Here is a 22,716-nt window from a genome sequence, read left to right on the forward strand (position 1 = left end):
GGTAAGAGGTGACAAGAGGGTTGCAGTAGGGGCGTTCCCAGGACGCAAGCTGGAAGCAGTCACGAGGCAAGCGAGCGCAAAGCTTAAAATTACAGCTGATAGACGAAACCTCGTAATAATTTCAGGCGGTTTAAACGATGTCTTAATTGAAGAAACAGCAGGACTAGCAACCACACTGGCGAAAGGCGTCGATGACATGCGCGCCACTTCTCCTCAGGTACAGGTAGTGATATGCACGATACCGGAGGTATCGGTGCGTGATGTCAACCTGCAAAGAGCGGTTGTCAACGCCAACCAAGAGATATGGTGGATGAGTCGAGAGAAAAGCTTTGAGGAGTTTGAAATAAACAGAGAGGTGCATAGGTGGGGTGGTTTTCAACGAGACAGAATTCACTTCGATGGGCGGCTAGGTCATGAGGTGGGTTGGCGACTTGCAGGACGCGCAGTAGCTTTTTTGCGGGGCAAGCGGGCCCTTCGGCGTGCAGGATAGCTAGTAACGAGGAAAACAACCAGGGAGACTCTTTGACAGGTGGTATGGACAGATACGATTCCAAAGTGGCGCCAGTATCTAAGGTAGAGTCCGGGGCAGAAATAGACATAGCCACGAGCACCGAGCCAATTCAGACATAGGGTATATTAACATGCAGGGTGGTAGGAACAGGCTGAAGTGGGAAGAGATAGAAGAACAGCTAAGGGTGGAGAGGCCGATGGTATACGAATTTGTAGAAACATATCTCAGGGACATGGAACAACCTCCTAACAATGCACACTACGCGTGGGAATATTGTAGTAGAAAAAATGGCAGCATATCGACGGAGTAAATGATGGGGAGTGGGGTGAAGCATTCGTCCATCCATTCGTTCTTGCTTCCGTCCGTTCCTGCGTACGTCTGTGTAACCGTTCATACGTCCATCCATCCGTCCGTGCGTGCGTCTGTTCGTGCGTCCGTCCCTGTGCTCGTCCATGCATCCGCGCCTGCGACCGTTCATGCGTCCATCCATGCATCTGTCTGTGTGTCCGTTCGTCCATCTATTCAGCACTCCAAGTACCACATCTCACATCTTTTTATCATATATTATACTCCATACAGAAGCACCGCCATCCAGCGGACATTTCAAGGACTAAACGGGAGGTGGCACATGCAGACTTTCTTACGGCTTGCGCTTCAGGTTTACTTCCCACCTTGAACCACCTCGAGTTCATGGTATATATATACTAGTTCACTGTATTCATGGCTATGCGGCCCAACGCTCGCTAAACCTTTCTAAAACCAAGGAGGTTACACCCAGCGAGTATAACGTAGCAACCCTTTCTTGTCAGATCGTGCTCAATGTACCTGCCAATAGCTGCTAATGGGGATGGCAGCGTGCGCGTTACCTAAAGGCCGAATGCTCCTGTCTCTCATTCCCCCTTAGCAGCCATTAACATGTGCATTGAGCACTATCTTTTATTGTTGAACAACGCACAGAAGAAATCTCTCACCGGAACCACCTTGGAGGTCAAAATCGTAAGGACCAATATTTCGAGTATGTGCCACTGTTGGTTACGTACTACAAGCCTAAAGCAGAGTTTTGTAAGTACAGCCCAAGGTCGACTTTCACCTTATCTCATGAAGGACAGCTTTACGCTCTCCCATAGTAGAGTACTAATTACTCAAAATCGTTAACCACTTTTTTCTAAACACAACTACAGCCCAAGGTGCTAGGCTAGAAGGGGACGAAGCTATTAAATATATAAGAACAAGGGTGACAGAAAAATTTCAACAAAGACGTACTTTATGTACCACAATAGACAAGGATGAGTCAAGTGGCGCAATGGCTCCATTTTCACAAAGAGAGTGGGAAAAGGCTGAGAAAAGGGTTCCTAGTAGTACATCAAAAGGCCCAGATGGCATTCCAATTATGGTGATAAAGACATTAGGTCCGAAGTGTAAGCAGGCTTTGAGAGAGGTAGTGAACAAAATAATAATGGATGGAAACTTAGCAGGATGAGCATGATATATAAAGGAAAGGGGGACAAAGCTGACATAAACAACTACCGTCCTATAACAGTGACATCAGTGGTCTACAGGCCGGCGATGCAGATTATAAAGGAAAGACTGCAGGCATAGATAGAGGATGAGGGGGTGCTGGGGGAACTGCAGAATGGGTTTCGGAAACACAGGAGGTTGGAAGACAATCTGTTCTCACTAACTCAGTGCATCGAAAAAGCAGAAAAGGAATACAGACCCCTGTGGCTAGCATTTTTGGATATCAAGGGAGAGTACAATAGCGTGGTTCAAGAGGAATTGTGGGGAATAGTGGACACACTAGGCGTGGAAGATGTAGTCACTAATCTTTTAAAGTAAATCTATAATGGTAACAAGGTAATGATAAGGTGGGAAAAACAGGTATCCAAGCCTGCAGATGTAAAACGGGGGCTTAGGCAGGGGTGTCCCCTGTCATCCTTATTATTCATGATGCACCTACAAGGATTAGAGGCCAAATTAGAGGGAAGTAGACTGGTATTCAACCTCTCTTTCGTGAAACAAGGAAAACTTATTGAACAGGCACTACCAGCATTGATGTACGCAGATGATATAGTGCTAATGGCCGACAACAAGGAAGATTTGCAGAGATTGGTGGACATATGCGGTAGGGAAGGAGATAGGTTAGATTTCTGATTCTGTAAGGAAAAATCAGCAGTCATGATTTTAATGACAATGAAGGTAGTAAGCTTAGAATACAGGAGTTCACGCTAGAGATAACAGATAAAAACAAATATCTGGGCGTATGTATAAGCAATGGGGCCGAGTACCTAAAGGAACACAAAACATACGTGACAACTAAAGGTAACAGGAATGCAGCGGTAATGAAAAACAGGGCACTGTGGAATTACAATGGGTATGATGTTGTGAGAGGAATATGGAAAGGGGTCATAGTTTCTGGTCTGACGTTCAGCAATGCGGTGTTGTGCATGAGATCAGAAGTTCAAGCAAGATTAGAAATTAAGCAACGTGCAATGGGTAGGCTTGCCTTAAGAGCTCACGGGAATACACCAAATCAGGGAGTACAAGGTGATATAGGATGGACATCATTTGAGGGCAGGGAAGCTAGCAGCAAGATAAAATTTGAGAAGCGATTGAGAGAAATGGGGAAGAGCGTTTGGCTAGGAAGGTGTTCAGCTACTTGTGCACGAACAATGTCAATACAAAATGGAGGAAGCGAATTAGAAAATTGACTGGTAAATACTTGGAAAACAGCAGGTGGCCAAACCAAAAAGAACTACCGGTTAAGTAGAAAGTGAAGGAAACGGAGACTGACATGTGGAGAATGGGCATGGTTAAGAAGTCCGCACTAGAGATCTATCGAACTTTTAAGCAGAAAATTGCCAAGGAAAGGATCTATGATAATACTCGGGGTAGTTCTCTACTGTTTGAGGCCAGGATGGGAGTACTGCGAACCAAGACATATCGGGCCAAATACGAAGGTGTAGACACGGTATGCACTGCGTGTTTAGAGAAAGAAGAAACTGCCGAACACTTGATAATGTTTTGTAAAGGGCTTCACCCTATAGTTCAGGATGATGGCGCAGAGTTTTTTAAAGCACTGGGGTTTAGGGACAAGGAGGGCAAAATAGACTTTAAGCGGGTAGAATTAACTAGAAGGAGGTGAAAATTACCTTCACTGCACGAGGAAAAATTAAACCCTTCACTGCAAAGTACGAATCCTCAACCTCACTATTTAAAGGAAAAATATATAAATCTAGTTTCTGGTTCATTAAGTATTACGGCTTGGTGGCGCTAGCCACCGCCTGATCTAAAGGGTACAGCCATATCCATCCATCCATCCATCCATCCATCCATCCATCCATCCATCCATCCATACATCCATCCATCCAGCCGTCTTGGACGTGTTCTATTTCTCAAACAGTGTGGGCTCAGCACTGTCTTCTAACCTCTTTGACCAGACGTGCTCGCTATTGATTGGAACAAAGCCATGGTAAAGGCGGAGACCAAGCTTGCTACAACCTGACTACAGCGAATATCAAGCCAAGTCAAAGTTCAAGCCAAGCTCAACCTCGTTAAAGCCAAGTTGGTGCCACGTTCAACCTCACTGACATGCTTTGGCCGCAAATAACACACACAAAAAGTAAAGAAACACTCAACGACAAGAACAAGCGGTGTTTCTTTACTTTGTGTGTGCGTGTTATTTGAGGCCAAAGCATGTCAGTAAGCAAGTACCAACTAGGCCAACAATCAGTATTGTTACAATATATTTCAACCTCACTACAGCCAAGCTCTGCCTGCTACAGCGATAAATAGACATGAGACTAAGCAGCTTCGCTTTGTCGCGAGCTTTTAGCGGCTTAGTGCAAGACTCGAGCCAGTTTTTGCGTTAGCATTACGCAGTTATGATGTCATTAGGATGTCATGGATCGCTAATATTTGTGACTATAATATGAGTCCAAATATTTGTGAGGTTATTGGGACTAACAAAAATCGTATATTGCTACGGGAAAGTGCCAATGCTCCACGCAACGCGGGCGTTGTGAAAGAAGAGAAACGCTGACGGCACAACTATAGGTAGGTATACTAGTGATGAAGCTAATAGCAATGCACGAGCCGGCCCTGCATGCGCACGGGACTCCACCGAAGAGCCAACGCGCGTGAAGAAGAAGAGAACGAGGGTGCTCGAGGCAGAGGCTCACGTGAACTATACCGACCTTCGGTTCTTCTTGATTGCTGTGCGTCGTTCGCTTTGGGCACAAGTTCACCCCTTAATAAACAGTGTAAATAGAACATCATTGTTTTGAGGTTGCTACATTTGGTAGAATATTAGGTTGAACACACGAAAAATTCACGCACACACACACACCCAGGCATCACACACGCACAGCGCTCACTACCTGTTCGTTTTACTATACTTACCATACAACTTGCTTTACTATCGTACAAAGCATTGTACGCTCTGCGAGCATGCCTAGATAACAGAGTGGTTACAGCGCTCGCCTTCGGATCTACAGTACGCAAAATCAAATCCCGCCTCGTGAAAAAAAAATTCTTGGCCAAGAATTTATATTTCTTGATGAGACAAGCGCAAAAAATACACACACTCAGAACCCCGCCGCGGTGGTCTAGTGGCTAAGGTACTCGGCTGCTGACCCGCAGGGCGTGGGTTCGAATCCCGGCTGTGGTGGCTGCATTTCCGATGGAGGCAGAAATGTTCTAGGCCCGTGTGCTCAGATTTGGGTGCACGTTAACGAACCCCAGGTGGTCTGAATTCCCGGAGCCCTCCACTACGGCGTCTCTCATAATCATATAGTGGTTTTGGGACGTTAAACCCCACATATCAACACACACTCAGAGAGGACACAGACAAGCGCTTCTGTGGCGCTAGCCTTGTCTGTGTCCTCTCTGAGTGTGTGTATTTTTTGCGCTTGTCTCGTCATGAACCATTACCAACACGCCCAACTGGCAGTCATCCTTAATTTATATTTCTCTTTATATTTATTTCTTTGCCTCACTCTCTGCTTCTCTCACCAGAGTTATTGCAGGCCATGTCTGACCAATCGGCGCATGTCCTCTGTCTTCTGTCAATGAAGTTAGATGATTATGAAGTGGACGAACTGGAAGGAGAGAGTGAAGCGAGTAGGTGCTAAATAACGATTACGATTGATTCCCCTTCACCTGCCGTGATTCATGCTCGACTGAAACAGCTCCTCAGCGAAAAAATAAAAGGAGATTTTTTTAACTATGGGTGCACTCTTTTTACTAGTGAATCAGAAAGTTCGCTTCCAAGAACAGAGATGCTCCAAAGAGGTTTACAGCTGTTCATGAAACCTGTGGTACGAAAAATAAGCAGGCAGGGTTTACCGCTGCAAAGTGTCACGTCAGACAAAAGTTAGGTTTTATCATGAACGATAGGGCCCTAAACTTTTTCGGTTGTTTTTTTTTTTACTTCTATTGCATGAACACGAACAACTCAGGCGTATCTTGAGACCGCCTTTATGTGCGTGTCTATCGCTGTGCGGCGTGACGTAAGACAAAAGTTTAGCCTTTTCATGGCTGATAAGGCCCTAAACTTTTCGGTCGCTTTTCGACTTCTGTTGCGCGAAAGCAGGCACACTAAGAGTATCTTGAGACTTTTTTTACGCAGGGAAGGTTAAGCACTCCGCGGCGTGACGTCAGAGCAAAGTTGAGCCTTATCATGGTTGATAAGGCCTTAAACTTTTTCGGCCGGTTTTCGACTTCTGTTGCAGAGAAAGCAAGCATGTCAGGAGTATCTTGAGACCTATTTAGACATTGATTGATTGAAATGTGGGGTTTAACGTCCCCAAACCACCTAATTATTATAAGAGACGTCCTAGTGAAGGGCTCAGGAAATTTCGACCTCCTGGTGTTCTTTAAGGTGTACCAAAATCTGAGCACACGGGCATACAACAATTTCGCCTCCATCGAAAATGCAGCCGTGGCAGCTGGGATTCAATCCCGCGACCTGCGGGTCAACAGCCGAGTACCTAAGCCACTAGACCAACGCGCTGGGGCCACCTCTTTCACAGAGAGGAAGCCCCAAACTGTATTTCAGCGGCTTTTGTACTTCTGTTGCGAAAAAACAAACCCATAGAGGACTTCTTTAGACCACTAGACTCTCAAATATCGTTATATGGCGTGAAGTCAGACAAATTTTCAGCCTTATCATGACTGATAAGATCATAAACTTTTCAGGCCGATTTTGACTTCTGTTGCGGGAAAGCAAGCACATCGCAAGTATCTTGAGACCTCATTTACACAGAAAAGGTCAATCGTGGCACTCCGTGACGTCAGGGAAAAGTAGAGCCTTATCATAGCTGATAAAGCTCTAAACATTTTCAGCCATTTTTCGACTTCTGTTGCGGGAAAGCAAGCACACCAAGAGTATCTTAAGACTTTATTTACACAGAGAGGGTTAATCACTGCGCGACGTGACGTCAAAGAAAAGTTGAGCCTTATCATGGCTGATAAGGCCTTAAACTTTTTCGGTCGGTTTTGGACATTTGTTGTGGGAAAGCAAGCATATCAGGAGTATTTTCAGACTTTGTTTACACACCGATGGTCAATCGCTGCGTGGCATGACGTCCGACAAAAGCTGAGCTTTATCATGGCTGATAAGGGCATAAACCTTTTCGGCTACTTTTTGACTTTCGTTGCGGGAAAGCAACCACATCGAGAGTATCTTGATACCTCTTTTGCATGCTGAAAGTCAATCCCTGCGCGACGTAACGTCAGAAATAAGTTTAGCCTTATCATGGCTGATAAGGCCCTAAACTTTTTCGGCCGCTTTTTGACTTCTGTTGTGGAAAAGCAAGCACATCAGGAGTATCTTCAGACTTCTTTTACACACTGAAGGTCAATCGCAACCCGCAGGTCGCGGGATCAAACCCCGGCAGCGGGGCTACATTCCCGATGGAGGCGGAAATGTTGTAGGTCCGTGTGCTCAGATTTGGGAGCACGTTGAAGAACCCCAGGTGGTAGAAATTTCCGGAGCCCTCCTCTACGGCGTCTCTCATAATCATATGGTTGTTTTGGGACGTTTGACCCCACATATTATTATTATTATTATTATTATTATTATTATTATTATTATTATTATTATTATTATTATTATTATTATTATTATTATTATTATTATTATTATTATTATTAGAAGGTCAGTCGCTGCGTAGCATGACGTCAGACAAAAGTTGAGCCTTATCATGGCTGATAAGGCCCTAAACTTTTTCGGCTACTTTTTCACTTTCGTTGCGGGAAAGCAATCACATCAGGGGTATCTTGAGACCTATTTTACACAATTATTGATTGATATGTGGGGTTTACTGTCCCTAAACTACCTAATTATTATGAGAGACGTCCTAGTGGAGGGCTTAGGAAATGTTGACCTCCTGGTGTTCTTTAACGTGGACCCAAATCCGAGCGCACGGGCTTACAACATTTTCGCCTCCATCGAAAATGCAGCCGTGGCAGCCGGGAATCTATCCCGCGACCTGCGGGTCAGCAGCCGAGTACCTTAGCCACTAGACCACCATGACGGGGCTACCTCTTTTACGCAGAGAAGGCCCTAAACTATATTTCAGCTGCTTTTTTACTTCTGTTGCGAAAAAACAAATGCATTAAGGACTTCGTCAGATAAATTTTGAACCTTAAAATGACTGATAAGGCCCTAAACTTTTTCGGCTGCTTTTCGACATTTATTGCGGGAAAACAGACGCATCAGGGCTATATTGACAGCGGAAAGCTCTTTTAGCACGGAAGGTCAATCGCTGCACTCTGCGACGTCAGACACAAAATTTGCCTTATGCGTGAAAGGCCCTAAACTTTCCCGGCCGCTTTTCTACTTCTCTTGTGGGAAAGCAAATACATCATCGGTATCTCGAGCAACACTACTCTCTGCTACTGCATGCCCTGTAAAAACCGCAGAGCAAGTGCAGACAGATAGAGAGAGAAAAAAAAGAAAATGTTATGGTAAGAATGAATAGAATGAAGCACATTCTCGCTGAAAACATATCACCAGGCGGGATTGGAACCCGCGTGGTCTCATTCCGAAGACCGTTTGGTTTAACCACTCGGTTACCAAAACACTGGTCAGCGTGTCAGCATTGTGTATTGTAGTGCTGCAAGGAATAGGGAAAGGGAAGTGAATCTGAGAAGGAAAAAAAAATTACGTATCAGGATTCGGACCAGTGTACCCTCCTTTCGAAGACGAGCGTCTTAACCACTGGACTATCAAAGCACGCCAGCGGAGCATTCCAAAGCCTTTTACAGTATATTGAAAAGAAAGCGTGTGTCAAGAAGAGATGTGATGGTCAAGACGAGGAAAAGGAGGAAGCAAGAGAATACAGCATAGTTCATAAATAATGAAAATAGGCTAAAGAAAAAATAGAAGGAGAACATCAACGAGGCGCTTGTTCACACGCTGCTTTTGCGAGGTGTGTAAGCGACATGTTACGTCATTTCCGCCCTGCTAGATGTTGACGAATTGGCTATACATTAAAAACTCAAATAAACGCAGCCCCATTTTACTATCTCACGGCTTTGAAAGACGCACTGTCTCTCCCACCCCAAGCTCCCCATCTGGCAAAGCAAGCACACACATTTTTTTTTATGGCAAATATACCGGTTGTCGTTTCTTACGTGCACATTTACGTTGCTAACACAAGGCAATGCAAACATCATCATCATCATCATCATCATCATCATCATCATCAGCCTGACTACGTGCACTGCAGGACAAAGGCATCTTTCATGTTCCGCCAGTCAACTCGGTCATATATGCTTCCTGCTGCCAATATATGTCTGCAAACTTCTTAATTTCATCTGCCCACCTAACCTTCTGTCTCCCACTAACCCGCTTGCCTTCTCTAGGAATCCAGTTAGTTACGCTTAATGACCAGCGGTTATCCTGTCTACGTGCTACATGCCCGGCCCATGTCCATTTCCTCTTCTTGATTTCAACTATTATATCCTTAACCCCCGTTAGTTCCCTAATCCACTATGCTCTCTTCTTGTCTCTTAAGGTTACACATACCATTTTTCTTTCCATTGCTCGCTGCGTCGTCCTCAATTTAAGCTGAACCCTATTTGTAAGTCTCCAGGTTTCTGCTCCATAGCTAAATACCGGCAAGATACAACTGTTATATACCTTCCTCTTGAGTGATAGTGGCAATCTACCTGTCATAATTTGAGAGTGCTTGCCAAATGTGCTCCATCCTATTCTTGTTATTCTAGTTACTTCAATCTCGTGGTTCGGCTCCGCGGTTATTACCTGTCCTAAGTGGACATAGTTAATTACAACTTCAAGCGCACTATTACCTATCTCGAAGCGCTGCTCCTTTCCGAGGTTGTTGTACATTACTTTTGTTTTCTGCAGATTAATTTTAAGACCTACCTTTCTGCTCTCCTTGTCCAACTCTGTAATCATGAGTTGAAATTCGTCCCCTGAGTTACTCAGCAATGCAATGTCATCGCCGAAACGCAGGTTACAAAGGTACTCTCCATTAACTCTTATGCCTAACTGTTTCCATTCTAGGCCTCTAAAACCTGAAAACCTCTGCAACGGAAACAAGCGTGAGTTTATTATTAACGCAATAGCGTTAAAGAGCTCGTTTCGCAGAAATTCTGGCATCGGCTTGGACGTCGGCATGGTTGTCGTTGATTGTGAGCGAAAAATCATCTTGTCCATGACCGAAAATCGAGAAAGATGCAAAAAAATGAATATTTAAGAAATTCAGAGTCCGAGTATGGAAGGACCCAAATCATGACAAGCAGGTGTTTAACCATGCACACAGGAACGTTTCTGCTTGAGAAGATAGTGAAACTAGCTTCCACTGCTTGTAAACATAGTGAATATAACTTTCATGCTTGCAAACACTCCCGTGATCAGGCTTCACAATACAACATATAATATCGCAGTAATATCACGTGGTACAAGCCTGCATTACCATCGGACGTCAGAACATATGATTATAATAGCGGCTTACTGGCTTAAAGCCGGCCACCCATTACAAAAGGCCCGCACGTTACTGCGCGTATTCCCTTTAGGACCACACAGTGGGTGCATGGCAAGTTGGGAAACATTTCATGCGCACGATTGCTCGTTCTTTAAAACATGCGACTCATTACACAAAATGTGAAACCTTCCCCGAATTTCCGCTATCACGTTCCTCTTAAAAGTGAAGCTTAAGGATCCCCCCCCCTTTTTTTTTTTTTGCTCAGCAAACTGGCACATTACCAATTACGTCTCTGAAAGTGGGGGTGGTGAAGAGCACTCGACAACATGAAGGTCTTTGTGGCATGTGACAAAAGCTTTAATTACATGCTTTTTTTGTTCTATAATGAAAGATAAAAATGTCTTTGGGGTCATTGTCGTCACCGAGGCACGCACAAACAAGCAAGCGAGATCAGCTGCTCGTCAGAAAGATGAACACACAAATCCATGGACGAGCAGTCTCCCAAAGGAAACGGGCAACACAACATCGGGCTACTTCATTCGGGGACCTAAATGCAGGGTCTGCTCAAGCTGTTGCACAAACTGCCAGTCTGCTGACACCAAGAACTACCCGATTGTCCCAAACTAGCCAAAATTTCCAAGAACTCCGAAGGCTCGTCCTGGTGTGCATAATTGAGCCTGTGGTCTATGTAGAAGAATATTACTCGTTGGGTACACGGTGGTAGGAAAGTCCCGTTTCTTCTGGAAGACGGACACACTTTCCCAGGTGGATCGGTCCTGATGTAATTCAGTAACAGCTTCCGATGGCCCCGAAACCGTGCGTACTTGATGCTGTGTCAAGGTCAAGTAGTGTAATCCTGCAGCAGCAGATTCTAAAGAACCGCAGGACCTGTGTACTTGACAGTCTGCTGAGAGGACAGGCGGGGACGATCCATCGTGAAGATCCTGGATCAAGGACACCTGCACGTTATCGGGTGAGTCATCGATGAAGCGATGTCATTCTGTTCAGGGCAGTAGTCCCAGGTCTTGCGTGAGCTGAAAGCAAGTCTCGATCGTCTTCGTACAGAAATGCCTTGCCTTTCGGTAGTTAAACGCTCGAACGAGACGCCGGAATCAGAAGTGACGTCCATCTTAAGCGATGCAGCTCGCGCCACTCTTCAGACTCACATGGAGATGGATGGTATAGCACAGCTCCGGAGCAACCTGGCATCGCTTGTCTTCGGTGATGCCGAACTGCCGTGGCGCCGGAAAGGACGCCCATGTTGTGCGATGCAGCTCTCGCTCCTCTTGAGACCCGCAAGTGATGGACGGTATGTACTTCCGGACTCGTTCTGTCTTCGGTGATGTGGAACCTCGGTGACGGCACTGCCTTAGTGGTGGACGGACGGCTTCGAGTCAGTAGACGAGCCGCCGCTGGACCAGGATGAAGCCGATGACGATGACAAGGCCGATGCCGACAATGATGCCGACACCGACACATATGTACATGCTCTGTATGGAGAGCAGAGGCTTGTTCCTGCTCTGAGGCTGACCGCCGCCCTCGGCCCGCATCAAGGACGCCTGCGACCCTTCAAACATGGCTGCTGCTGCCGTTGGTATCAGAGGCGGGCGTGATGACTCGATTCCAGCAGCGCTCGATGTTCCGAGTCACGCGGTGCACGCTGCCAGAGCGCGTGAATCGTGCTTTTCTCGTTCTCTTCGCGTCACCCACTGCGTATGACAAGTGCTGCCCACTATTAATATATGATGAGAATATTATTTTTCCCATCTATCGCTTTGCAGTACTTTAAATATTGCACTTAAATGGGTAGATACCTACTTCAAATGTTTCTCTGTTATGTGTTTGTGGCCACGTCAGGGTATATATATCTATTTATCACATGTAATTAGAAGTTCCATTGGGAGTTCGGCGCACGTGTCTTCTGTGTTCCTCCGTGATATTGTTGTACTTGTGGCACCGTTTCATAACTATGAACTTAATGTATGTTTAGATAATGGCTCTCAAGAAAATAGTTCAAGTCACCGAATGGTCAGCAAATCTTCGTAAGATTGCGTCACGCTATTGGCCGTACTTTATCTTTTATATTATGCATAGGCAGTAAATCCCCAATCACTATGATTGGTTATTACCAGGGAAGGGTCTGTCCGGTCCAGCGCTATTAGACTAACTTCTGAGCTATCCAAACTATCTCCTTGTCATGAACATGTCCCCTAGTGGTAGAAGAGGGATTGATATGTGGGGTTTAACATCCCAAAACCACCATGAGAGACGCCGTAGTGGAAGGCTCCGGAAATTTCGACCACCTGGGGTTCTTTAACGTGCACCCAAATCTGAGCACATGGACCTACAACATTTACGCCTCCATTGAAAATGCAGCCGCCGAAGCCGGGATTTGATCCCACGACCTGCGGGTCAGCAGCCGAGTACCTTAGCCACTAGACCACCGCGGCGGGGAGTAGTAGAAGAGGGAGAAGAATAAGACGACGAAATGAGAGAAAATAACAATATCAGTTGAAGAGATAAAGAAAGAAGAAGAGCATACATTGGAGCAAGCCTTGTGCAAGAAAGAATGCTAGGAAGAAAAGGTTAAGGAAGGTGCATGAGAGGTTACGTTTAATGGCCAATACCCCATAGTTAGGACGAGCCAAAGCATAAAAGAACAAGCAAGAAAGCAAGAGGATGAGGAAATGTGGTTTGGAACGGCAAGAGACACGCACAGATTTTCTTGTTAGGTTATCCCTAATGAAGGTCTAGTTGTTTTTTTTTTCAAATTCAGTTAATAATTTTTCTTACAGTTCTGTATCTACTTTAACGTACGTGCCTTTAGTATTGTTAAATCCTATATTTCCTAGATATTTGTTTCATTCATTTTTCTTAATAAAATACAAAATTATTTTATGCTCAATATAGTAACCGCCAGTTTAATGACCAATCCCCCCCCTGGTGGGTACGAACCAAACATAGGCACAAGCAAGCAAGCAAGTAAAAGGGGAAATTTAGGACCTGCATCTACATCTACAAGAAGCGTAGACGTGCGGGGACAGCGGCACGGTGTTCGACGGAAGTCCGCCAGCAGAGCACATGGCCAGATGTGCCTACCTTCCCAGCAACGCCCTGTGGGCTTCGGGGTGTGACCAGGAGAGAAGCTCGGCCAAGTGACGTCATCCTTGTGAGGACGCGAAAGACGTCCTGCGGCTTCGCTCCGTAGAGTGCACATCACAATGTCGAGTGGTACAGCCGTTGGCGGGGACCCGACGCTGTAGTCACGTGATACTGCCGGGACCCACGGTGTAGCCGACGGCCGTGCCCCTGTGGCGCGACGGACTTCATAAACGTGACGAGCCTGGACTACTCGACTCCGGTGTCGCCACCACGGCAGGCCTTACACCTGTACTGTGAGTATACTGTGAGTATACTCACAGTACAGGTGTGAGTATACTCACAGTACAGGTGTGAGTATACTCACAGTACTCACAGTACTCACCTGTACTGTGAGTACTGTGAGTATACTGTACCTGTGAGTGTATAAGGGACAGTTATAGCTTAGCTTTGGTCGTATTCTGCGACTTGAAATTTTTCATAATTGTTTGTTTTTCTCATCAAATTTTTTCGTACTTCTCTCAATCTTGTGTCATGCTCAGCAGCAGGGGACAATGACACTCCTCCCGTCCAAACGATAACCATGACGATGGTCCTATCCTTTTACCAATACACTACACAGAATTAGCCAAAAGTCGCTGAAATGTAGCGAAGATTGTATTAAAAATTTCTATTTATGCTAGGACAATGAAAATCAATAAAAATCAATGAAAACACGAAGTTTCTTTATTTGGTAATGCTGTTACCTGATCGTCTTGAATAAACGCTTGAAAAAATAAAATAATTACTACAGTAGGCAACGCTGAAAATTACCATTGACGAGTGCATAATATCTTGAGCTCAGACGATCACCATAATCTTCTTTACTTTCACCCCGTTGCTTGAATGTTAAACCACCGATCTTACTCACACATGGTCTAATTTATACTATAGCTGACGGACACGCGGTAAAGTTTTGTCGAGAATGGACAGTTTGAATATTTTGCATTGAGTGCGTTAAATTCGACCCTTTTTGAAGAATAGGTGTCAGCTGGGGCCATCATAGTTTGCAGCCCCCCCCCCCCCAGAACTTATTCCTTCACTTTATTGGCGTCATGAAGAAACCAATAGAGAGACAATTCGATACGAGGGTGATCAAAGCTTTTCGATATGTCGCACACTCTAGAACTCCATAACATTTATGTTTGTGAATACCAAGCGAAGCATCTCCCTACAGTGTCACAGACTTCTCTTGTGTGATTTATGATCCCATTTTCTTTTTCTAGCTACAGGATGTCTAACCAGCGACCACGTCCGGTTAATCGCCATGCTTTTATTCGGTCTGTCTCACTCTGACAAAATTAGGAGTTTGTTCTGTTATCAGTCGGAGCAGTGTCGTCTCACTCTTATCAAAAGTGACAAAACTCGAGAGGTACAAATTTGCAGATGCATTTATTCTGCCTAGTCAGTACAAATTACGACAATTACACCACAATCTAAAGGTCATCGGCTTATTTCTAACGCACAGCTTATAACAGATGCACGGCGTTTTTGCATGTGTAAAAGGCGATATTTCATAAATAACATAGCAACATATGAGCGAATTGCGCCAAGGTTACAACGTGAAACATTGTTGACCTCTGCAAAATTGAACATTTTTTCTCCGTACTACCTCAAAACGATAAAAACGAAATAAAGCCACTGGATACCAGGTTGTCGCGTTTTTCTGGCTTCGTGGATTACAAGCGGCACACAATAATCTCAAACTGAAACCCTACAACAACAAACGTTCATTTAAAAATTGGAATACGGACATATCATTGGCATCCGACTCAAAGAAAGGCAATTAATGCTAGATTGAAGGCCGCGAATAGCCAATATTAACAATCATTACTATTTGCACCCATTATTCACCCATAGCCAGCGCTCACGAGTGCTAATATTACACAAGTAAACAAGTTAGGTAATCGATGTCACGAAACTTCTCGAGGCACGCTCAGGTATTGGTTTACTGTCTTCACCAGAAATGGGATATCTTACGCTAATACATCTTTTAAAAAAACTAGTGTTAACGAATCATGAGAGCATTGGATTGGAGAAACATTTATTGGGGCCTCCGAAACACAGGTCACTCTGTCGCGGGCTGCTCCCACGTGTGGACCGACATACTTATCTCCTCAGCGGCCTCGCGGGCTTGGTCTTGATAGCGTTCGAAAGCCTGCTACTTGCACCAAATGCGTAACAATTTTCACTGTAACATATACTTCCAACCATATTTCCGCGAAATAGACAACACAACTATCGTAAACGTGATACGAGATATCCCCCTCCCCCCTCCCCAATTTTACGCAATATTAGCAGAACGTTCCAGCTAAAATTCCAATACTACTCATTTCAATTGCCAGCTCACGCAGAAATGTAGACATATTGTGCCAAAAAAATCGGCAGTTTTTTTGTCCATGAGAATCTCAAAATCTTTCAGGAGATCAAAATAAGACTTCGTCCTTCTTCGAACCGTGCAAAATAGACTAGCTAGCTTTTATTGATCGCGCACAACGCAGAAGTGCACCTTGTTTCTATTACCAAGCTTCTTGAAACCCGAGCCAGTGTTCAGCCATTTTCTAGATACGAATACAGAGCTTTAAACTATTGCTAGGAGTATAAGCAGTGCTTTACGCAGTGGAAGCCTACAACATCGTGCGAGCGCAGCTTAAAACGATACCGTGCAGGCACTTGACTGTAGGTGTCGTTTAGCATTGAATAAATATCATGGCGCACATTAAACACGGAAAGAATACTTCTCGGTATACTTGCGAACGTTTGCAATCTCTACATGTTCCAGATGGTTGAAGTTTATTGGTGCGTGCGAAATTAACGGCGTGCGCTTCATAACTTCGCGCATATTCGATCACCTGAAATCTCTATACGTCAAGTATATGCAGTGCAGTTATTGATTATTAGGAACATATGTACAGAGCGTAGCCCCGTCCTGGCGCTGTGATGATTCTGCACGTGAATTGAATTATTAATAAGGCTTACATACGATGATCCTACATATATGTACACTTACGTAAATACATTCATTCTAAAAGGCATGAGAACTGCGGCCATACTGGTCCATAAAGAATGTATCATTTGACTACCCAAACCTATAACTCGGCAAAAGGCGAGTACCTGCTGTGTTCCATGGTAAGGCCTATATAGTGAAGCAAACCGTAAACGGGCTCAAAGTGAGCAACCCTGTTTAATAAACAAGTCGACGTTGGCACCATTGTAATCACCCTTTAGATTTTTTTTTATGTAAACTGCAAGAGGAAGTGAAGTGATTGGTTTTAGTGGATCACTTTGCAAACTTCTCCCAGTGCCAGTCTCAACGCTTACCAGAAAGCCAGACCTCCAACTTTCCGAGCCCTAAATAGGAATTCTTGAATAATTGGAGAGCAGGACAAGCGTTCACAAAGAAATATGTACATTGTGCAAAGAAATGTCATCTACCGCGTCCAACTCAAGTCTGACATCCTTTCATGTCCCGGCTTCAGGCTGTCAGATTGGGTTACACGAACGTTAAATATTACTAGACAAAAAGAGAGAGATAGCAATGCAGCGATGGCAAGTGGTGGGTATAGCAACGTTTCTCGATGTCGCCTAATAAAGTTCATAATAACCATACGTTAAACATAACTGGCTCCAATAAGTTGTGTGCAAATTAAGCATAATTTAATTGGTAGAGCGACTGCGTGTGCTCTCAAACCCAAGTGGCGTGCGACTCACCGTACGTTTTGTATGCATCCCAATAAGCTTTGTTTTCCTTTTCCGTGTGATTTTCTGGCTCGCGCAAAGCTCGCTAGTGTAATTCAGGAACATCTGAGCAACGCGGTTGGCAACCACTCCTGCCGTCATGAACTGCGCAAGGTCCTCGTAATATTTTTAGCTCGTGCATTTTGATTCAGATCCCAAACGCGAACCTAAGGCAAAAACAAGCAAGAACGAACATTGAAAAAGTGGATAAGCAGATTTCACTTTAACGTGTGTAGCCCAAGTAAAAACAACCCTGAGGTTTGTCATCTTTTCGTAACTCCTGATGTTCACTCTGTAGTGTTGACAGCCTTCACATTCTTATGATCCTTTCATAAAAATTGAGAATCATTAAACTACAATACAACGATACAATTACGAGGTACGCTGCAGCGGAGGGCCCGGAAAATTTGAAAATATGGTGTTCTCTAACGTGCACCTAATTAAATGTACAGGCCTCTGGAATATTGGTCCTATATTGTAATGCGGCCGCCACAGCCAGGACCCGATTCTGTAACCATGGGATCACCACGGTTTCTGATGATCTTGCTATCTAATGGTGAATAAGACTATAAAATCAAAATGGTCCAAATTATCACCCATGAGTTAATTATTCAGGCAGTTCCCATGGCAACGCTAATGCACGAGTCACGTACTAAAATTATGACAGCGATCGCAAGCTCCACGACCTTGCGTTTTCGTGAGCCAGCGTTGATTCGAAATGGTTGACCAATGCGTTCCCCAGAGTCGGTTTTGAAACTGATCGACCCGTTTCACCCCAGAATTTCAGCTCTAAATCTACGGCAAAGCGTCCAGCGCTGGTACAACAGTGAAAGCATGCAACATAAACAGTAGCATCACAGCACAGACACCACGCACAACACAAAACACCGAACCATGGATCGGCAGTCCCTGCAGCATACAAGGCGTGCTATCACAGATTCCACAAGTTCAAGTACATAAACGTTCTGTCCGGAGTCTCGTATTCATGACGCATGAGACTACTTTGTCGACATCAGTCGTTCAAGCGTGCGCCGGCCGCAACCGAGTAGAAAAGTTCTCCCGTAGCGTTGACGTATACATCAGAGTAAACAGGTTTGTTCGTGCACATGGGACCAGACAAGGAGTGCCCGGAAATGACGTGTCCGCAATGAGCGTCGGTGGTTCACACCTTGTGACACAGCGACCATACTTGTGTCGAAATCCTTATCGCGTGGCCTTATTTGAGAGCAGAAGGTACAAAAGTACCTTCGTACTGATTGGGACACTGCCGACACGGTCAATTATAGCAAGTCTAACAGGCCTGCCAGTAGAATGTGGGTTGCGACACGTGTGACTGAGCCCAAGCCTACTAAAAATGTCACCCACGGCGTCTCCTGTTCCCGCGGAAGCCACTCTGTACTCTGAATATGCAGTTTTACAAATACATTCCCGTTCGTTCTAAACCCCAGTAATCGAGCAACGTACTTACAGTACGTACTACGGTACTACGGTACTTCGGCAAGGCACGGCAACGATCTAGGGTACAACTTTCCCGCTAAGTGGACGGTCGTCAAATGAGGCACTGTTCCCAATCATTTTTGAGCTACTCAAGTACCCCACGTAAGTTCCACAAGCACAAGGACAGTGGCGCTAGTCCCATAGTCGCAATCACCACGATGTCAACACAAAAGCGAGAACGTGTCACGCTGACTGGAAGTCCGGGGTTCAGTCCTCAGCTGCTCGGTAGCTGCAGTCGTTGCCGTTCAAGCGTAGAATCCCCAGATGAACGCACACACGGCGACGAGGAAGACTGCGTTGAGCGTGCACACGGTGCCCCACACGCGACTCTCGTCCAGGGCGGCAACCGCCTCCTGGGCCTCCTGCTCGGGACTCACGGGCGGCAGCTGGTTGGCCGCCATCTCCTGCGCCTCCTCGTGCGTCCCGGTGACGCCGCAGATGCAGAACAGCGCCTTCTTGAAGCCTCTCAGCTCTGCGAGGGTGAATGCAGAGGGAGAGCAAGTTAATGCTGAGCAAGCCAGATTTGAATATACTTTGTCTAACAGTGGCGTGGGTGGTTCTGGGAGCTCAGATCTCTACCCCTATTTTTTTTCTTCAATTTTACATGTGTATATACACCCACGCACACAACCAAACACATTACCACGTTCATAGGCGTGCGCATAAAGGGAGGTGCGAAGGGATGGCCTCCTTCCTAGTCACCTAAAAGCGGGTGTTGCAAAGTCAGTCCCATACATTGACGTAAAAAGGATGGGGGGGGGGGGGGGGTCGCAAAAGCACCTCCATCAATTGGCATAAGAAGGGGGGCGCTGTGACTAACTTTCACCCTCTCTGAGAAGGAACCCAGCGCCCGCCTATAAACACGCGTAAAGGTTAGTTTTCGATAACTTTTCAGGAAAACTTGAAAACAATTTCAAGTGAAAACAGGCACTACCCTCCGTAAGACATGGTATGCTTGGTCACTGCAGTGTTTCTGTAAAGTATGTAGTTTCAACTTTCAGCATATATTGTAACACACCACACATTCTGACACCGAAAAACAGGTCTACTGAGGACAGAATAAATGTGTGCTGATTTTACATGCTGGCGTTTTTTTTAAAAACTACAGGATTTTTTTTTAAGCTGAAACACTTGATTTGGTTAACTTTCCTGGTCGGCATCTCTTCCTAATAATTATTGTCATCAACTTCTTTGCCAACCAAACAAGTTTCCATCTGACTCAGACTTCATGTCGAATTTCACCGAAATATCGGCGTCGAGTATATAGACATTCGTTCTAGACTCACTTCTCGCATCTGCTTGGCCCAAACATTTTCCCAACCCGAAAGTATCGATCGAGGTGTACGAACCTTTCTTTGGGGCTTGCATCACTTCGTGTGGCGACACGTGACCTCTGATGGTCAAGGGTACATCGTTGGAAGCCAGGTTGTCCGTACTCTTATTGTACGCCAGATTGTCCGCCCCTCCGATGACTGCGCTGACTGTGGGCGGCACCTTCTTCTTTGGCTTGTCCAGTTCTTCCCTGACTTCGGTGCTGAATCTCGTCGAGAAGGTCAACCGGTAGAGCTGCGTGAAGTACAACGTGCGAGCAACTTAGCGAAATACAACACTAAAACTGTGACACTTAGAATTGAGTCCATTACCCGACTCTACCTTGACTCAGGCGCCTTTCGTACACATATCACCGTTTATTGTGGAGTAATCGCTTGGAGTGATCGTCAGGTTATCGCTATATTGCGTAAAAATCAAGACAATCGATCCACAGCTTTCGCATGATGCGAGCAAAATGATTAGACAAGACCCTTCGCTATAAGACTGGCTGCGATTTAATCTTTTTTTCTGATGCGTAAGCATTCTGTGACTACTACACCAAGAAATGTGCCAGTTTGCCCTCAAAGTAACGTGTTTCTTCGTAGGAGTACCGTAGGCTCCGTAGAAAGTGCAGCACGTATGCATGTTCTATATGTAGGCAATAACGACTTGCATTCTCGACACAACAAGCGTCACGTTTTGCACTATTTTAGGTCGAAGGCTCGTAAGTCTTCTTTGGGGATTTCGATGGCGCTTCGCGATCGTCAAGGTGTACTCACGTGTCTCTCGTCGATGGGCGGCGTGAGAAGGCTGACGACGGCCGTGGTGATGACCGAGACCATGAACAGTATCGCGCCGAAGTGCAGGTAGTGCACTTGCGAGATGATGCTGGGCCTGGGGTCCTCCACTCCGCTGCCGCAAGTGGGCACAGCGTACGAGAACTCCCAGGCGAAGCGAGCCAGGCCAACGATCAAGCCGACCATGAGACCCCAGAAGGCACCCTGCGACACGGCAAGTACTTCCGTGAGTTCGAACGGCAAGCGGCGGCCACTGTCGTGGACCAACAGTGGTTTTTGGTCGAAATGGTCGAAATCGAAACACTGCTTTTGCTTTCCAAAATTCAGGGGAAAGGGGGGGTCGTTCAGATATTTTTTCTAATTAATCAAGAAGATTCACAAAAAATTTGCCATTTCTCGTGATTTCTGAGCTATAAGTGAACAGGAAACAAAAGATATCGCATAAATTTTTAAGGAAACAAAGAGAACAGCCCTATGTTCTGATTAGAATCTATAAATTTTCGTGATACCATGTGAACATTATTATCATGTTCTCCATGATTAATATTGTGATCCTAATGATTAAGATGAAGATTACCGAATTGGCTCGCATTCGCCTTCGAATCCTCCCTATGGAGCAATCAAGATGGCGATGATGATGTTTGGCACCATAGTATTGACGACGAGACGACGACGGTGACTTTTTAAGTTTAATGAGACCCACAACGCCCCATCCCCTTCGCTACCGCGAACAAAGCAGATAAATGTGCCATATTTACTAGAATTTAGCTCCATTCAACTTGTAGAGCTGACCTCGCTACGGCACTGATTTAGAGTCATCGGCAATAATCTTTATTAGAAGATCGTTCCAATCAAGAACACTCACGGGCTCGTTGACGCGCTTCCACGAGACTGCCAGGACGTAGACGGCGCACACGGGCGGTGCCAGGTAGCTGGTGACGCTCTGGATGTAGTGGAACAGCTGGCTGCCCGGGAAGTGCTCGATGATGGGGATCCAGACGATGCTCAGGGCGACCAGGACGACGACGAAGGAGCGACCGACGATGAGCAGCTCGACGTCGGAGGCGTGCTTCCGGAACTTCTTCCAGATGTCGATGGTGAAGATGGTCGAGGAACTGTTGAAGATGGACGTCAGCGAAGACATGAGGGCGGCCAACATGACTGACAGCATCATGCCACGAGCTCCTGCATTGCGAGGGGAACAAACGAGATGGTGAAGCAATCATTGGGTAGAAAGAGATTGAAGGACATTTTCGGTAGAGTTCCTCATCTCCACTGATAGATATCTCAGCATCAATTATTTTTATTTCCGCGTATCAGTGTACCACCCATTGGCGATATCGTCGTATTAAACATTTTCCTATTTGTGCTTTGATTATTGCGCTTGTTGTTTTTTAAGCTAGTTACGAACATGCACTCATTGTTTAGCGGTGTTTGCATTTGTGCCAATTTCTGTACTCAACCTGTAGGGCCTACTCGAGTGTGGTTTCATCTTCAGTAACAGAAATTTTATTACGCATTTCATATCTAGTTTGCTGCCTAATTAATGCTAAGCAAAAATGGTCGGTGTCTTAAAAAGTACTGTGAATTCACTTGGCACCATTTACCTGCCTGTGGATTCTCTAACAGAAGCTCCTTGCAGTCGGAATTTAACACACAGCCCTCCTCCCATAATGCTCCAATTGCAACCCACGATGTACTTGTAAAGGAGGCAATATTGTCTCCTCTTCGTATTTGTCGTGCTTTTGTTATTTTTATGTTGAGTGCTAAT

General features: G+C 45.4%; 1 protein-coding gene across 1 annotated transcript in view; it reads right to left on the reverse strand.

Moving 5' to 3' along the window:
- Window positions 1-18,706: 18,706 nt before the first annotated feature.
- LOC119180613 (sodium/glucose cotransporter 4-like) overlaps window positions 18,707-22,716 on the reverse strand; it is a 50,237-nt gene continuing 46,227 nt past the window's right edge. The window contains exons 11-14 of the mRNA XM_037431728.2: window positions 21,811-22,130; window positions 20,928-21,149; window positions 20,187-20,403; window positions 18,707-19,309 (exon numbers count right to left, since the gene is read on the reverse strand). Coding sequence (XP_037287625.2) covers window positions 19,083-19,309; window positions 20,187-20,403; window positions 20,928-21,149; window positions 21,811-22,130 — 986 coding nt within the window. The 3' untranslated portion in view covers window positions 18,707-19,082. The remainder of the gene's footprint in view (window positions 19,310-20,186; window positions 20,404-20,927; window positions 21,150-21,810; window positions 22,131-22,716) is intronic.

Source organism: Rhipicephalus microplus, chromosome 3 (genome assembly GCF_043290135.1).
Source record: "Rhipicephalus microplus isolate Deutch F79 chromosome 3, USDA_Rmic, whole genome shotgun sequence".
NCBI classification, from domain to species: domain Eukaryota; kingdom Metazoa; phylum Arthropoda; class Arachnida; order Ixodida; family Ixodidae; genus Rhipicephalus; species Rhipicephalus microplus.